Source organism: Gymnogyps californianus, chromosome 5 (genome assembly GCF_018139145.2).
Source record: "Gymnogyps californianus isolate 813 chromosome 5, ASM1813914v2, whole genome shotgun sequence".
In the NCBI taxonomy this organism is placed as follows: Eukaryota; Metazoa; Chordata; class Aves; order Accipitriformes; family Cathartidae; genus Gymnogyps; species Gymnogyps californianus.
In genome coordinates this window covers 6,242,974-6,262,633 of record NC_059475.1, presented here as the reverse complement: position 1 = coordinate 6,262,633, position 19,660 = coordinate 6,242,974, and the positions used below count along the sequence as shown (strand labels likewise).

The 19,660-nt window shown below is 36.1% G+C and overlaps 1 protein-coding gene across 1 annotated transcript in view; it reads right to left on the bottom strand.

The window, feature by feature from the left end:
* Positions 1-1,306: 1,306 nt before the first annotated feature.
* The window catches only part of LUZP2 (leucine zipper protein 2), a 209,685-nt gene continuing 191,331 nt past the window's right edge, over positions 1,307-19,660 (bottom strand). Inside the window, exons 10-12 of the mRNA XM_050898228.1 lie at positions 15,139-15,225; positions 2,641-2,718; positions 1,307-1,955 (exon numbers count right to left, since the gene is read on the bottom strand). Of these exons, the coding sequence (XP_050754185.1) occupies positions 1,851-1,955; positions 2,641-2,718; positions 15,139-15,225 (270 nt within the window). The 3' untranslated portion in view covers positions 1,307-1,850. The remainder of the gene's footprint in view (positions 1,956-2,640; positions 2,719-15,138; positions 15,226-19,660) is intronic.

The following is a 19,660-nucleotide window of genomic DNA, read 5'->3' as shown; positions in this document are numbered from 1 at the left end:
TTCAGTTAAGGTGTGCCATATGCAAAGAAATGTTGGTTTTGACATAACCAGAAATTAGCGCCAGCTGTAGATATGGCAGGATCACAAGTCTCTCACTCACTGAAAATTTTGAAATACAGCAGACTGTCTTCAGCCAGGTTTGTGGTGGCTATAACTGAAATGCAGCAAAATGTCTACATTTTGTGGGCAAAATAGCCCACATTTGCCTGAAATAAATTCATATTGTATTTGATAGGTACGATGTGGTGATGATTGATTTTAGGATACAGATGTGAAAAGCCACATCTCTTTTCTGATTATTTTTGTGGCCAGGATTTCACTTCTTTTGACACTTAACATGGATAATCTTTTCTTTGATAGTAGTGCAACTTTGTTGAGCAGTACTTTGCCATCGTTTGGTCAGCTCATGAGTTTCTTTTCTTTTTAAAATTGTTGTAATTTCTCCAGGCAGAGAAACCTACCATTCTGCAATATCTACCTTTGAGTAGAGGAGCATATCCAAGACATCAGGGTGAAATATTATTCACGCTGTCAAGGAACAGACAGCTATTGGATGAGACTATTGAAGGATAGGTAAAATCTTAAATGCTAAAACTGAAGCAGAGTGCACCACTAAACGAAATAAAAGATTTGTCTATTTGCTTTTTAAACTGATTCAAAAGCAAGGAAAAGCAAACTAATATAAGTAAACTACTTTCAGTCTAGTAAAAGTTGTAATGTGCCGCTGTGTGTAGTAAGAGGAAGGTGGGAGTTTACACGTTACACCTGCTTAAAACACTTAATGCAAGAGGAAAGCATAAAAGCATTGCATCAGGTGATTAACTGTTCCTAAGGCACTAGTTCTTGAAAGATTTGCATCTCAACAAGATGAGGCATATGAATTCCTAAATTAGACCAACAATGACATACACATAAAGAAGCAAAAGCATTCGCTCTTCCTTCTCCTCCCTTCCTTTCTGCTTTCTTGTCCTAGGGTGTGTGACCCATGAGAAACTGGAAGAACCCTAGGAGTCACAGAGCTTACCCCAACCAAAATGGTCCTCTCTGCTGGAGTGACCAAAGGCCACCTGTAGTGGACAAAATGGGGTTTTACCATTTAAAGTATATTTAACCTGTTGAGAACAGCACAAATATAAGGGATGGAACTGACTTCCCATGACTGGTACCCAAGCTATAAAATTGTAACTCAGTTCCACCTGCAAAAATTTTTGCTTGAATCCTAAAAGCTGTGATTTCTCTATCTCCATCCCTCTAACTCTGCATTTCTGTCAACACTTCAGTGCTCAAGAATGGACTAGTTGTGATAGCAGTTAGAAAAAAAACAATCAACCAACCATCTTTTATTGTTTAAGGAAGCAGTTTTGAAATGGTATTACTGAAAGCTAAGTATACATGGACCCTCACTGTTCCATTTTTACAGTTGCTCTTATGAGTTGTATTGTACTTCAACTATGTTTACACACATATTTTTTTTCCCCATATTAACTGCCCCTTAATTCTTAACTTGATTTAAAACCTAATCTGCCATAAAGGTACATGAAATAGAACAGACTGAGAAAATACTTGAGAATGGCTATTGTTTACAAAGAAACTAATTTATAGTACGCAATTACTGATCAGGTAGAACAAGAGTTCGAAAACCAGACTGTATTACAAAGCATTTCTTCAAACATCCATTTTGGATTATTGCTGGAAGGTACTGATTGGTCTATTCTAGACTAATTTACAAACACTCATAAAATAGTGAAAAATGCATGCTTTAGAAACCTGGTACATTTCATGCCTCTGGACTAAAAAGAATATGAAGATGGAAGCAAGTGATGGGCATTTTTAACGTAGATTAGTAGTGCTTAGAGTTTTTTTTCTTTTGTACTAACAGACTCTTCAAATTTTTTCTCATTTCTTTCAGGTGATTTTTTATCTTCGGGTTTAGTCCACGGAGGGCTGTGCAACTTCTGTTGAAGGTGAAAATAGCATCAGTGTAAGCATTGCATATTTGATATGCACATACATAAGCAAATAAAAATGTTAAAAATCCATGGCAATAGTGCACACAGAGCTGTATTTCTGTTCAACTGATGTACCAGTCTTAAACTACTATAACAGAATATGGTATTCGTCAACTGCATCTAAAAAAGGATTCTGATCTCTAATAAAGGAAGCATATTTAACAATCTTTGACAGTACAAAACCATACGAGTCTGATGCTCCTTTATAATCATGGCGATTTTTATCTTTTTCTCTTGGTCTATCAAATGAAGAGTTCAGGTGTACAACTTGCTTAAGACTTTTCCGTTGGTAACATGGCTGCATACAGCTTCACGTAATTGCAGATATATAATTATCTTGGAAATCTCTCCCTTCTCCTGTTTCCAGGGCTATGGACATCACGTTATTAAATTAAGTCATTTGACTACTAGGATAGTCCAGTTCTTCAAGTATTAAACAGTTTTGCAAATTGTTACCAACCAGAAGCCATTTTGAACAGATGAATTGCAATGAGGTGCAGTCGAAGTCTGAACTGAGAAAGCAGTTCTGTCTCAAAAGCATTAGTGTGGAAGGCATAAATATACTTCAAGTAATTGCATGCTTTACAAGACCTTTTAATAAAAACATGAGAATTTCTCAGAAACAGAATACCTGAAAGTTTGTCTCTGTTTCTGCTGTCTTCAAACGAGATGTTGAATTATTGCGATTTCCCAAACACGTCTTACCAACCTGTCAACACAAATGTCAGAAATAACTACTTTGTATTTTTTCCTAAAATATTAATGGTTTTCCTAAAAAAAAAAAAAAAAAAAAAAAATCGCAGTGTTTTTTTTAGCCTAGTTGATGAAATGGAACAAAGTTCTCATAGCTAAGCGAATCCCATATTCCCATAATCCCTATAATAGTCTAAAGTGGCTGCAAGTTTAACAACATTTATCTAGCTTTTTTTTTCCTCATGTTTAAATCTCATCACAAATAGTGAAGTTTATTCCTACAGTGGTTCCATGGAAGAGACAAGTAATTATAATTATCTGTTATGGGTGAGGAAATAGTAACAAACAGCTGGAAACTAGCATTACAGTTAGGACTTCTCTATTACTATTCTCTTGTCTAAACTGCTAGATCTCTTGGGTATAACAATCCCTGAGTGGGGAAACATATAATAATTCCCCGAATGGGGAAGTCAGATGACTCTCTAGGTACAGAAAAGCTTGTTAGACTCATCGTTGTTATTTTATTCCAGCAATAATGCCATTTTCTTTGCCAATGTGCTTTTTAATATTGGGGAAAACAGTTGAACAACAGAAATAAAATTAATTACACAGTAGATTTTTGAACCAAAGAGATCTCGTGTTACGAGTCTTAAGTAGAGATTTACCCAGCACTGAAATTTCTGCTGTAATTAAATTAAAGTCCCTTCAGGAGTGGGATTAATGATGCCATAGGTGAAGAAATTAAAATGTGAAATACAGTAAAATATTGATAATCTTTGGTCATTACTTTAAAATGTGTTTACATTGGAATTTCTCTACTTGTTTTGCTATTAAAACTGATACATTTAAATGGAGTGAAAATAAATGAGGGGTTTTTTTTAAGTTTTAAGTCATCAAGACTCTTTCCAACATAACAGTAATTTTGTCTATTTTAAATTTTAATGTAACTCTTCCTCTGAAACGTTTCCTGCTTAGCATAAGCCCTTGAAGATTTTTGAAGCTAAGTCAAGCCTAGATAAAATATTTTTTACACATCAGACATAATCGAACATATTAATGAAAAAAGGTGAAAAAATCATTAGTATATGGACATGAGCTTTGCTCATAGGAATATGAATGCAAACATGCCTTCAACAAGAAACTCCCAATAATATCCACTACAAGGTTTGCTAGCATTTCTGCAACTTTTTTTTTTTTTTACATTATGGTTGATAACTTTGGTCTAGGATAGAATAAGCTATTTGTGTCTAGGACAGCAAAGGAATCATGAACAAAAAGAAAAAAAAATCTCTAAATGGTATGTTTTGAGGCATTTTTTTGGACAGACTCTTAAGAAAACAAAGTAAATCTGAATTCATCCTATAGCAGCTTAAATCGCAACACAATAAAAACTGCCTCACTCAGCAGAGAACACTGAAAATAAACACCCTAACATGCAAATTAAATGTCAAAAAATTTTATAAATATCCTTTCAGTAGAAATGACATTAGATTGGAGTTAATTAAAAAATAAGAGATTGACAAGGGGGAAGAAAATTCATTAAGTTTTTGCACTTGAGAAATTCTGACAGTCCCTTGCCTGTAACAAAGCTGATCTATGAACAGGTGTGAATACAAAAATGAAACATGTTATTAAGAAAACTATTTGGAGGGGAGACAGCTGCCTCCCTCCTGAAAGTTTCTAGAGAGATGGTGGTGCTGCCAAGGATTTTATAGTACTTCAGGGGGGCTTTAGTCATGTTTAAGCTACTGAAGTGAGCCTCTGAGATGGTGCAATTGAAGTGATTGATGGTGGGACTCTTTTTCAAATTTTTCCCACTATACACAATAGCTAATACAACTTGGATTAATACTACATTGTAGGGAATAATCAAGGTAGCATTGATAAAAAAAACCCTATTGATAAAGCACCTACTCCTCCTTTTATGAAAAAATCAAATAACAAATGGTTTATGTTCTAGATGAAGACTAAAGAGTGAGATGACAAAGAGTAGAAATTTTTAATAAAATTTTGATTATTCAAAAGCTTAAATGTGTGGTCCTGGCAGGACTTGTATTTTATATATTTACTAGTGAGCTAGATTAAAAAATATTTTCAGCTTAGTCATGTTTAGAAAAGTTTGAGGGTTTCGGAGACTTCTAGGTGAGCAGCTTGAGGACAAAAGTTGTTACAGGTCAAAAAAGGAACAGCATTTCAGGTTGTGTAATGAAGAGGACAGAAATAATGCTAATGAAAGATAAGATCATTTACAAATCCGTAATTTACTCTAACTGTACATACTAAAAAAATTCAGGTAACCTGTTTCACCAAGACAATACATAGGAGATACGAATCCAAAAATATTAATTGAAATTAATAAAAATATAGGGCAACCATTTAAGACATATACAAAAGAAGGAAAAAAAAAGGTTGCCTTAGAGAAAATAGAAACTAATGATAAAAACAATGCTTTATAAGTGACTAATCTTTCATACTCTTGTCATCATAGACTAGATAACAAAGGCCATCTTGGTAGGAAACAGCAGTGAAGATTTATGTCTATAGTATTTCACATTTGTTCACTCACAGTTGTTTTCTTTTTAGTTACACACCATATGGATCACTGTTGGAGAAAGATGGTAGAATGGGACATTTTTCTAAACAAAGCAACTCCTATGTCTTTCTGTTGTTAAAGCGTAAAGCATTCATTATTGATTCCTTGTCACAGTGAAGCCTTGTATATCATTAACAAGCAAATTACAGATTGAACAACAGCGATGACTTTCAATGTGCGATCAGTCAACAGCAGTTCAATAGCCAGAATTGTAACCAGTCACTATGGATGAGCTGTATACGTCCACTGGCTCTCGGCTTTTACTCAGTTCAGTTCCTAAAGCCGAGACAGATGGGTATAACAGCATCTCCTGCTGTAACTCTAAACTGGGTTTAACACAACCTAAACTGAATCCCGTACATATACACCCTCACACATATATACAAACACATGCATATATAGATACACACCTCTGTGTATATTTATGTGCTTATATATACGTATACACACACAGGTGTGTGTATGTATATGTGCAGGTATATGTATATATAAACACATACATTTACAAACATACACACCCCTCCTTTCCCTCAGCTAAAGACCACCTCAGACAAATGGGGAAATATAAAACCAATGCACTAGAATACCTTTCACAGCCATGAGTGACATACAGACAAAAATAGCCAAATATTAAACTCTTTTTTTTGCTAGTTCCCTCTATGCCAAGTGGTAGAAAGATTGTTTTGTTTGCTCTTCTATGCGAGCCTCTCTTTCTGTCAGATTCACTCCTGTGAGAGGTACACTAATTACAAAAATACAGAATGATAGCTTGACATGGTGGAAACTAGCAAAAAGCAGAAATAATTGCTTTCAGAAAATAAAGGGGCTGAAATGTTGTCAGCGTGGTTTTTCTATTTTATGAAGATGAGATTTTAGAAGTGCCTGCTGGAAGAGATACTGGGATTTTGCCAAGCTTTGAATCGAGATTTCAGCATATCAGGGATGCAAGGGCGAACTCGTACCTGGGTGCTTCTCCCGCAAGAGCCGGTGCTCCAGCTGCCCTGTTTGGAGGCGTGAGGGTGAGGAAGGGGAGAAGACTGGGAAGATGCCAACTCTGAGAGCCTCTATGCAGGACACTTACGTTTCCAGCTCACACACAAACCCTCTACGCCACGGAATAGAGCAGAGCGCACCCTTACCCCTCATAACTCGCTGTCTTCACTCCTTGCACCACCAAGGAGGAGGAAGGCCGGTACAAACCGATACCCCCCTCAGCGTACGCTTGTACAGAGATACATACACCTGCGCAGAAAGCAGCTTTCCCCATTTCTGTCAGAGAAGTTCAAGTGCTACTCTTCCAAAGAAGGAATATATTTTAGAAAAATTATTACTAGGAAAGCTAATAAAATGCTAAGACTGTAAGAAAAGACTAAAGACATCCAGGTAGAAACAATGGTCAGAAGGTAAAAAAAAATGAAAGACAATAAGTCCCAGAAAAAAAAGGTCTCAAGTCAGTCTTGTTAGTTTAATGCAACTCCATCGACTCCTCTTGTACCATCATAACAAAGCAGGTTGTAATTTAAAATCTTGTCAGCAATACTTCAAGGATGCTCTGTTTTTCATGCCAAGTGTAACACGACATTTCACAATATGGACTGTTTCCCCTGCTGTTGTGCAGAAAGCTGTATGGAGAGGAGTGGGAACATCACACAGAAGATGAAGGAGTTTTGTCTGCACATAATCTCTATTGGTCACAGGTAAGTTTTACATCTGTGCTGGCTTCATGGGAGGGCAGGGAACAGGCACAATGTCCTGTCACCATCTGAACAAGTCCCAGCTGACTCAGCAGGCAACGCAGTCTTATATCTCAACCTCAATGTAATGATTTAAAGTTTGGAATAAATATGAAACCATTTCTTGCCTATCCCCCTTCTTAGTGTTTCCAGAGAAGTTCAGCCAGGCTTTTAAGCTACATACCAAAAATTTAAAAAGATAGAAAAATTTCTACTACCCGGGGGAAAATGAAGGCACTGTGTCTAGATGACTGCCCTTTGTCCCGTAGCTAGTGTCTTTCCAGAGATCCAGAAGTGTGGTATGTGGCTCTAGGGTCAACATAATAATACAACATAATAACGTTGGTTATTTTCTTATTTGTGCCTGAAGTGACAGGTGGATAAAGAATGCAGATCAAAAGGCAGAGGACATGGCAGAGGTGGACAAGACTAAATACCTGCGAAGCTCTAAAGTAAGGATAAGATAATTCTACATGCATGCTTTGGTCTAGCTGAAAAATATTGATGAACAAAATATTGTGACGTTAAAAACGGTGCAAATTATTGTTAGCATGGTGAAAAGACGTCTTTTAACACAAAATCATGATAAAAATACTTCAGCGTACTGTTTTGCATTTAATGAAACTGACAGCAAAAGAATATTCTAAAATTCTAACTTCCTCACCAAAGTCTATTTTCTGCCACTGGCATTTAGAACAAAACGGGCAGTTTATCCTTAACTACATTCTGTGCTTTCTTCTGCCTTCCTTTAAGGAGACTGAGGGTGGCAGTTTCAAAGGGAGCTGGGATGGTAGACTAACTCCCAGTCCCATTCAGAAACACAATCCCCATGTTCCCTATATCAATACACTACTGCAGCTTCAAATATTTCACAAAAATCCCATGTGGCGTACAGGCATTTAAAACACAACGCAAGCTAAATGCATTTTTACACTAAATTCTCAATTCTCCAATTTCTCATTATACTTTAAACCGATGTTTTAGAGATTCAGTTAGTATTTGCTCTATTCATTGGCCACAAACAATGCTTACCTCACCAGGTTGGAAGGAGCCTTTAGACCATTTCATTGTTTTCCTCACCCAGCTAAGCTTAACACTAAAGCTTTAACTGCAACTGTCACATTTATAGGTTCATCAGAGATGAAGAAGGATTCTGCTATTGATATTTTCTTCAGTTCCTAAAGACTTCTCAATCAAGTACATTTCGTCCTAGCTTCATTAGCATGTGCCCACACAAGCAACCTCCTTTTTCTAGACTCAGGAAGCAAACCTTCAATACTTATAAACACAGTCAGTATTTATCCAAGTGCATGGTTATTAAGTAAATGATGACTAGTCCTTGAAGTAGTTTTATGACTCAGAGCAGTGAAACAAGACAGAAAGATGTATTTCTCTGAAGCTTAGAGTTCTGCCTCCTCTTTTTTCCCCCTTCCCTAGTATTTCCTTATTTTAATAAAAACTATAATAATTTAATGTGTTGTATCTAACCATTAGTGACAGATCCCAGAATATCACCAATGAATGAATTAATTTTACAGAATAAACTCTATGTTTTATGTGTGGAAGCATTCTTTACCTTGCCATTAAGTTGTTCTGACTGGAATTTCCAGTATGTCTGCCATATATTTTGTAATTATGGGCATATTTGTAAGACAAACATTATATTCATTAAATTACATATACTGAATTTTTATCATAAAACATCAAGAAGGATCTAATGTTTGAACACTCAACTTTAAAAGCTCTAACATATAGCAGTCAGAATTCCAAGTAGTGAAAGCTAAACCTTTCCCAAGGAAAAGGCTTCAGGAAAAAGAAATTCTGGAGAATTTTATTCAAGTGTGTTTGATAGTTGGCCATGCCATTTCACTGTTTTCACTGTTATTAACTCTTTTCAAATTGCATAGTTTCTTCTTATTATCTCTTTAAAATTTAGCTTGGCCAACATTTACAATTTTTATGAGTAAGCACAACAGAAGTCTTATTACGATTTTCTTCTACATGGTAGAGAAACAGACCAAATGTAGTGATGTTGAACACTTGTTACTTGCTCTACATAAACTTTAAGAAAAACATTAACTATCTATAAAATAAAATTTTCATACAAGTGCATTTTGCCTTAAGCAATACATTTTGTATATACAAGAGGAAAAAAAACATTGAGAACAGTAAGTGAGAAATTTGACAAGATAGAAAAATTGAGGTGAGGCATATGTCCTGAAATACTGTGCCACCTTTATTAATTTAGTGTGCAGTTTGATTAACAAAGTATCTTTGTATGAAATTCTGGTTATAAAATATCAGCTTGATCGGTAAAGTATGCAAAATTTCAGAAGTTACAGTATTCAGTTCACCTAGTCAATTATACAGCAGAGCTGGAGAGGTTCACAGCTGGATGTATAAATTATAAAGGTGGATCAGCGAAGTGTGCATCTTCATTTAAAAAAAACTTTCAAAAAGCCAGTTAAAATTCAGCATGTCCCTTGGCTATTAAACTATGCAATTTGATCCACAAACCGCTGAACAAGGTAACTAGAAGGGTATTCCACCGCATCAACACAGCAAATAAGTGGCTTTATTGCTCAAATAATCATCCAACGTATCACAAGTGGACAGGAAATGAAGAAGTTTAAATAAGTGATATTATATTCAGCTTTTACAGTTAGAAAATAATTCTGCTGCTGATAAAGGGTATCATACGGATTTAGTAGACCAAACATTGCAGCTTCAGCATTCCTTCGCATCACTACAGACCTTCTTTTGGCTTCAGCGGGCACTAAAGCAGATACGCGGGATGTTTGTAGAGTAAAATGGAGGAGAAAGTACTGAGCTAGTTCTGAAGAAACTAAACCAGGTACGGGAGAAAAGGACGGCACGGTTAGGTCAACTGACAAACTAGGTATCTTAGTCGTCATTAGCCAAGTTAGGTCCACAGTTTATTCAAGGACATGTTTTATCAGATTTGCTCATGAATTTATTACAGATCTGTATTTCAATCTCCTTTCACCCTCATTGTTTAGAGGAAAGATATGGAGCAAGATGTATGTGAAGCGTGCATGTACGTTTTCGTAAGACACCTCTGCAGTTTTTCATATCCTTCTCCTATTTCAGAGCACAGTGTACTGAGTGGACGGTTAAACTAAGATGATGTAACTTCTTACGACCTTCATAGTCCTCATTTAGGGAACAGAATTACTGAATTCACTTTAAGAATTTTATCAGGCTGAAAATTTGTTATAATGATGATTTCTTTTTCTCTCAGTACTCCCTTGGGAAAGCAATGGGAGAGTACAATGTGATCAAAGCTCTGCAATTGAAACTGATAGAGAAAAATGAAGCAAAATGCTGTGGTTGCTTAGAAACATGTACAAGTTTTGCTCCAATACTCAGTGTCCTTTGTCACTGAATGATTAATGAACATGCAGTGTTTGTTTACTGCAGGAAATTAAGGCAGTAAATAAAAGCACTATCACTTTTATTTATCGGAGAAGACTCTACAAGGACAAAGAGCAAGAAATCTAAGATGAAAACAGAGAACAAAGAATCACTTGATAAATTGTTTGATGTTTTAGCACTACCAAATAGGTGGTTTTAAATTACATGTTACACGCATAAGAATTATTTGATATGAAAAAGGGACAAAGTACATTCTGGTGTAAAAGCCAAAAAAAGCTCCCAAAAGCTTTTGAGAAGAGGGAAAATGGAAACGATACAGAGAAAAGAGCTCTGCAGAACTCTGGTTCTGCACAAAGACTTTCAGGAGCCAGTCATAGGGAAAACATCTCTGGACTAGACTAAGAAAAAACAGTATTGACAAGATTCCTCTAACAAAATAATCATCATCATCATCATCATCATCATCATCACTTAAATAATGGAAACTTTTAAAATAAAACGGAAGTTAAGATTTTTTTGGTCTTTGACAAATTTCAGATGATTTGAAATAATCAAGATGATGTATTACAGGATGTCGTACCTACTTCTGGCTGCTACAGGTCCCATGTCAAATTTCATGACAGCTAAGGTATCAGCAGAATCTGATTTCAAAATCAGCTAATATAATCTGGCCTGCCTGTATCCAATTTGTAAACAAATCTTCATTTGTATTCATTCCAATGTAAACTACATTAATCGTTATGAACATGCATAAAACCATAAAGAAGAAATTGCAGTAGGATTACAAACTTGAGACAGAGAGAGGGAAGCTTAGCCATACAGATTAAAAAATATTGGCTGAGACCAGCAACTAGCTATTTCCCTTTATTTTTTGCCTTAACAACTGAAACATTGCATGTTCTTCTCTAGTCAGTCTTTACTACAGTAATTCTTCCAAAACATAAATCACATTGTTTATCGGACAGACAATCAGAGGATCTTTGCAAAGCTCTGAGAAAGTGTTGCTGGAATATTAGGTTTCTAAGCAACATCTTAGTTTTAAGCATATTCATTAAGGTCCTGGTCTTTTATCTTGGCCCCAACCTTCATTTATTTTTCTTAAACAAACTGTACATGAGAACCTGTCATCCAGGCTATACTTCCCTCACTGGGAGTGTAGCAGCTGTAAAAACTTCTGATAAAAACACACGCAAACACACACAACCAAATAACGATAAAATTACAAGAAAAACTCTAATGTATTCCCAAGTCTGGAATTTTCTCAAAGCGATAGTGTTCACAGGTACAAATCACAGCTTTGTACTATTGAAGTAATATGAACCTTTAGGAAAATAAACTGCTTCTAGTTCTTTCAGGATTTAAGGTGGTATCTCTAAAGTCATCATATGAAGGTTAATTGTGGAAAGAGATATTTTTAGTTCATTCCTCAAAACTAATTAATTTGAATTCTTTCTTGTCTCTAAAAAAATATATCTGTTAACATAAGATATAAAAAAAAAATAGTAAAAGGTGGGAAGAGGTTGCTAGCCCAATGTCATCATCTGCACTGTTATTGTGTCCCATGCAGTCCGTGTTCAGATGGACAGTGCGTGTAAGAGAAAGAAAAAAAGTTTCACCTTAAACAACCAGGAAAATTACTTTACTCATCACTGTGAGCAACCCACAGGACAGTAAGTGGTCAAGGTAGGTCCTTAGACTTGTAAAATAGTTGGAACAGTTGTGGAAAATGTATTTTAATGCTTTAGTTCTCTTTGAAAATTTTACTGCTTTTGTTTAATCAGTCCTTGGCTTCACAAGAAAACTTTCCCATTTTCATAATTGAAGTTTGTGTGGTATTTAAAGTGAAATCAGAGGATTCCAACAAACTGGGATGTTTTATTCTCCCATGACAGGCTCAAAATGAGCTGTTGTTGAAAATTCAAGTGTGGAATGCTGGGAGGGAGGACAGATTTCTCATAAAACTTCATGGTTCAGTGTGGGATGGTAGCATAGAAATGGAGAAAATTCTCTGAGAAAATAATTATTTAATGTCCCTCTGGCAAGAAAATACAGTACTTTGAGGCAGCCACAATTTGAAAATTAGTATTTCTCTCACATATTATGTATATTGTGTATTACCTGAGCTATATTCGTAGATCTACTCTTTCACTTTTAGGACCGGACTGTTGCAGTTTGTCCTGCATGCCATGCTGCTGCACGATGCAGGTTGCTGCTCTTCAAAATAGCTCCTGGCTGCGTATTGCTTTGCAGCTATCTGCACAAAGAACTAACTCCTGGAATTCTCTTTGAGTCATACCAATCAATTGGTTTTGTATTAACAAAAAACAAACTGAACATTTTTTATTTCCAATTGAACATGGAAATAAATAAAAAAAATATATACCTTAAAAAGTCCCACTTAATGTAAAGAGAACATGTCTTCCCGCATCTGTAAGTTTTTTAATTACACTGGAGATTCTGTTTCTGATTGGGATAAATACCACACTATTTATGGCTTCCTTGCCTGGAGGTGTGGCTGTCCTAATAATCTTTTTTGTAACTTGGCGCTCAAAGCCATTCCTTCAACAGACACTGCAAGCACAGCGCAGTGAAATCTTTGTGTATTAGTGTGAATCTTAGATTGATTTTTTAAAAATGTGAACAGAATGGAACTATGAATATTACATAATACCCATTTTTCAGTTGGAAAATGAATTTATAGCAGCAACATATTTAAAAGCAAGATAAGACTGATAAAACTATTGCCTGCTTAATTTTCCAATAAGGAACATTATCTAGCAAGGCACAATGAATTTAAATACCCCTATGGTATGCTTTCTCTAATTTTACTACTTTTTCCTCCATACAGGAGGTTTTGTCAAATACAGACTTAACAAATCTTAAAGATTTAAAATTAAAGGAAATGTGAGTCCCATAGCATATAAAATTGGTCTTAAAATATGGTAATTGAGAGGTTAAATGATATAAAACTTAATCCTATTACTCAAATTTAGATATATAGCCTTATTTCTTTTTCTTTGAATTATAATGCTACTTGGATGAAGGTAGGGAACAGGGTAGATTTTAATTTAACTTGAAACATGAAAAATAGTTCGACTCCTCAAGACTTCTAACTCCCGTTAGAGCCTTCTGCTTTCTCAGATTTTTCATACCAAGCAGCACACCATGCTGACTAAATGGCTAAAAATACTAGTTGCTAGAAGCACAAGAAGACACCACCACACCCTAATCAAAATAAATAAATCCTTGATTTTATGGAAAAGTACATCTTTTAGGTGTCTTCCATTGCATTACTTGATACAGAAATTAAATTCTCTCTTGGTTTGTGAAACAACCTTTTTTTTTGCTCCCTGATTTAATGTATTCAATTCTGTAAAAAAAAGTTGGTTGAACCTCTTTCCACAAATATTCAGCCTAAATAAATTCAGCCTCTACCTAAAGTAGCCTATATTCCATCAAACTGTCCATAACTTTCCCAGGTGGTAACCAACCTCTAGTCATAATCTAAATGGAGTTCACTCCGACTTCAGAATTTTACATCTTACTCTTTCTTCTCCTTCAATTTTTATTAGTAAGAAATGAAGTTTACTTCATCTTTAGACGTTAAGAAAGGTGCACAAAAGCAAATTATGGACTCTTCTCCTGGATACACAATTTCTCCTTCTCTCTGCCCCCCTCCAGAGGATGTGGCAGAGGGGAAGTCACTTATAATTGATAATTAATAAAACTAGTAACATAGTTGTAATAAATGCATAATATATAATGCATAATATATACAAATTTGTTGGATACTGAATTATCTGAGATTTGTTTTCCAAACTTTTCTTCACATTGTTACACATTGCTATGCTTGCTACCAGCAAGTTACCCAGTTACCTCCACAGGAGTGTTATATTTGGAGGTAGGTAATGTGTTCAGTAGTTCTTTCAAGAGCTGTTGTGACAGGCTTTTTCCTGCCGTCTTCTGTATTTCACCTGCAAATTAGTCAAGGTAGCACTATACTTTTTGGACTATTGAGCAGACAATGCACTCTCTCAACAGATTTTCTCTCTCTCATTCTTTCTGGTTTTTCCTGTTTTATTTGTATCATTATAATTGCAGCCATAATACATGCATTGGGGATTTCTGTTAACAGCTCCCACCATGCTGTTTGAATGAGAGTTTTGCCTCAGTAAAAGTAGCAGATTTAGCTTTCTGTCAGACGTATCATAAGAAAAACACAGCTTGTGGCTTTCCTAGACTGACAGTGGACGAGATTACATACTTTCAACTATTACGCTGTCACTTCTTACATCTCCCCGAAGGTTTTGTTTTATCGAATGAAGCATCTGTGACAGCTGTGCCTGATTCTTAGTGGAAACATTATGTAAACAAGGTTCTGCATCTCACTGTAATGCAGCAACTCTTCAACCAGGAACACGCCAATTCTTGAAACAGTTAAACATCAAATCACATCTTTTCCACTGCTGCTCTTCCTGCAACAGCTCTACAAGTTCTATTAAGTAGTCTTTAAAAGAAACCCAGAGAGTATACCTGCATAGATTAACAGCGAAGAGCATTTGCTCCTCAGCACTTTAACGCAGAACATAGCTGGCTTATAAAATACATGTAGCAGCTAGACTAGGAAAAGTAAGTCACATCAATAATCGCCTAAGGCATTAATGTTTTCATACAATCCAGATCAGACCCTGATTTCTGGGTGAGCTAAGCTTACATCTTGAGAATCACACTCCTGGATGCTCTGATTTTCTTCCTTTCTCAAGGCCACGTGAAGATTCTCTTTCTCTGCTGAGGCATTTCGCTGGACATGGGAAATAAAAAAAGAAAATAAAATAAACAGTTAATATAGACAAAATTTCAACTAAGTGACATTTGAAAAATCAGGATAACGACAAAAAATCAAGAGGCCAGGTATTGCAAACTGTTAACTACTTTACACACTGCATTTTCAGCAAATTTTATAAGGGAATGTTTTAATATACAGCCTCATTAAAGCACTCCCTTGTAAAGGATTAATTCCATATAAGCAATCAAGACTTTCTACCTGAAAATTTACCACGCCAAAGTGACTTGGTGCTATATTGTTTTGTACGTTACTAAGCAAGATCATAATGAAGTACAAGTTAAATTACCTTTTCTTTTGTGCAAACATTTGGATGGGAGGGGAGTAAAGGAGGAAAAAAAAAGCATTTTCAGAACTCATATTCCTCTGACTCTTGTGGATTCTGGGAAAGATTTAGGCCCTGAGTTGAAGCCGTTTATGAACTACTTTAGCTTACTTCATCTGTCTACAGTCTCTCCCTGCTGGAACCGCACAACATTGTGAGCTGGAAAAATGTGTTTCATTTCATGCCTTTCACTTACCTCCTTACACTCAAAATGGGCCGCTATATGGGGCAGTTACTCTACAATCCAGGCTATCACTTTATATAAGCAGTGAATTTCCTTCCACTGAAATATTGGCTGTTTTAGGCATGTTTTTCCACATTTCCTGCAACTTTTAAGGTTCAAAGGGACATGAACAAGAAGAATATGCACTGCTTTTTTTTGTATAGAGCTTGCACTATATTTATACCTCAGTATTTTTTCATTTACCTCGATAGCTTCATAATTTTGCGGCCTTAAATACTAGACCATGGCATAACATAACAAGGAATTATTTCAAAAAGAAATGACCCATATAATCTGGAAAAGGTATTGCTACATTAACTGGATATCCTGATACATGTATCATTGCTTGTACATCACAACTGCATACTCTGCTGAGACATAAAGTAACTAAAACAGCTGGATGCACCATAATTTACTGATAGTCATGAGATGATCGTTATGACCACCACCTTGTTATTCTTAGTTCTGCAGAATTATTTGTTTAAAAAGCATTCGTCTTCCAGTGTCTAATTCAAAGTCCACTGAAATTCATGGAAGGAACGTAAATTACATAAGATTTATAAGTGTTTCCAAAATATACGATTGCTAAAAAAACCCCAAAACAACCAAAAGAACCCCCCAAAACCCAAATCAAAACATAATGACTTATTCTTACTCTGATACAATATATTCCCAGAAAATAATCAAATTTTAAAAATAGCATTGATGAGCCTCTCTTTTTGTTATAAGTTTCAGATCATGAAGAGTTTATAACTATCCTTAGGGATTTGGCTTCCATCAAATTGCCTGCAAGACATCTTGAAACTCCTCAGGGGAACGGGGACAGGGAACAGATCGAACCCTAATTTCTCTGCAAAGAAAAGTTAGAACTTCAGACACCAGTTTTGAAAGCTTGAACCACCCTTTCCTCGTGTCACTTATACTGCATTGAATTACTAACAAACACACAGGTTTAAAAAATAATGGAGAACAGGAGAAAACAAACCCGGCTGGTTACTATTTGCAATATACTCTCTGTTTAACAGCTCTCCAGTGAGGAACTGTTAGTTTTATAGAGCAACTGACTACTAGAAAAAGTGATGAGGAGGTGAACAGATTAAAAAAGATCAATATAAATAATTGTTTTGTTAAATAATGAATGTCATTTCATACCTGTATTGAGTGATTTGCATGTTTGGACTGAAAGAATTATTACAGTTCTGCAAACTTAAATTTCTTCCCTTTGAATAAGAAAGGCATATGTACAGTGAATGATAGTACACACATTCACCTAATTTCTTGTCTACCTGAACCAGTAAATCCACATGGGATGCCAGGAAAACCAGCCAGCTTGAAGCCTTATTAACTCAGCAGAATAAATGCCTGTGCATAGTGCCTCTCGTTTCGGAATTTGATTCCTGCGCAAGACTGTACCTTAGCAAATTATACACGCAGTGTATATACCCAATTTGTCAGCATGTTGTACTCATTTCTACAGAACAAGAGGAAGTTTGGGATTTTTAGGTGAGGCTGTCATGAAGAAAGTTCTTTCCCACTGTTCCATTTTCAAATGTTTACAGCTTTTCCTACCTCTAGGAAAGTGGAAAACGAAAATTTCCAATTCTCATCGTCTTTAATATTCAAAATAATGAAGTGCAACATTATATCCTAGAAGTCTTCCTCTCTTTTATCTCCCAAAATGAAATATAAGATTTTTCGAGATGTTTCAATTTTCATATGATTGCCTTAACCATTAGGATCAGATTCTGTAACAGCCTTTAAAAATCACTTGCCACAGCCGCACTTCTCAGACACCAGCCAAGCTAGGGAGCAGCGACAGGTCTGCTTCATTCCCTGTCTGGTTTCTGATTGATAAACATCGCATCCCTTCAGCTATTGCACAACCATCATCTCCAATTATTTTTCATATTGTTACCCTAAGCTGACATTGATCTGCACGTCATGAGTTCTAGTTTAAAACACCACCACCCTTCTCACAGCGGCCAAAGGAGGATAGCAGAACAGAGGGCAAGAAAGTGTCTTGCCAGGCCCTGGCTGGGTCCTGTAGATTTGAGTTCTGTCCTTCTGGCCAGAATGCCACAGGGCTTTCTTGCATCTTACGTAGGTACTTTTAATCTATAAAATTTTGATACTAAGACTGACTTCTTACATGGGGGGGGGGCGGGAATCAAAATAAAAATTAATATTTTTAAAGGCTTATCTGTTTGCTAATGATGTGGGAGTCTTTGAGGTAGACTTTGCAAACAAGATCCTTTGTGATTAAAAATAATCTCTCCTAATAAAAAATGAATATGCTATTATTTGTCTGAATGAAGCCTATTTACTAGACTGACAGCTTACCTAATAAAAACGCCATCAAGTGTTCCAGAGTGAAACGGTTTGGAAACAGTTTCTGAACTCCTTCCCAATTTGCTTAAAGCTTTCTGAACCCTCCCCAAAGCTTTTCAATACAGGATTTTGCATGCGAACATTTTTTCAAGGATCATCAGCCTTTTTATCTTTTTTTCTTTGAAATAATTTAGAAATTACAGCATCTTCCTGGTGAGACCTTACAAGCTTGACTAAAAACCAAGTTTGCATTTCAGATACTTTAAATAAGCAAAATTGTTTACAACGCATTTAACGTATATGCTTGCAGATGAAACTAGACTCTGTCGATGTGAGCTTTGCTTGCAGCAAAACTTGCAGAATACTTATGACAGAGAAGCAAGCCAAACTCATTATTTCTTTGAGTTCTCTTCCAAAGTCTGCACTGGAATAAACGACAGAGCCCAATTCTGCCTCATGCCTTTGATATTTCCTTCAGTTATGCTTTATATGTTTTTCATTTCTAGTACCAAACAAATTTTCTTCTCAAAGCGTGCATTATTATTATAATATCCTCATCTTAACTGCTAAATAAAACTGCAAAGTTAGGTCAACTGAACTCCATCTTTCAAACATTTTTTTGACTTCGATATGTAGTTTGATTCTTTCCTATATTATAAATAGACTTCTTCCCACATGGCTTTTTGGCATGACTGCACAACTCTTACTCTCTAGCAAGCATTTGTTCCTGTGAGATGCCAGAGTGCTATTGACAGGACTGCTTGCCAGATGACCTGCCAACACAAATATGGGTTCCATCAACGCATTTATTTCCTGTTACTTAGACTCTCACAGATTATTCTTTTCTACACTAAGGGTTTCTAGTGATATTCAATTTCCATGTTAAAAAAAAATATTTAAGGCTACTCATACTGATCTAACAAGAAGATTGCACAGCATTTTGAAAGTAAGCAAACAAACTAAGCAATTTCTGGCAGAGCGCAAGTTCCCGATACCCAAGGACCAAAATAAAAAACCCAGTTCTATGAAAGCCATGATGATTTTTCTCTAATGATGGGCAATGTGCTGATATGCATATTCATAACCTGTTTTGATAAACTTTAAATGCCGAAATATTTGGAGTTTGCCAGAAACGCAATTTTTGCTACTGAAGGCTTCACTGGCCCAATCTACAAACATTCAAAAACTACCTACAGCAAAGACTTGCTAGGCTGTCTTTGGCATGCCTGCTGCACCTGGCTGCACTTCGTGACATCCATCTGGCACGGTGAGTGAGGCCAGTCTCAGAGACACCCCCCCGGGCTGGGGGTTGCTTCCATTCAGCCGTCTCCACTGAGGTTCCTAAACAGATGGTCTGCAAAGGGGCTACAAACAGGAAACAACCAAGGTCTGAGTCATCCCTGCTTCTCAGCGCACTCAAACAGTTTGTATTCTTCTGGGAGATATCTTATTCCTTTGGGATGGAAATGGCTTGTTGTCATGTCTAAGAAATCCAAAATTGCTCAAAGATTTGTAGC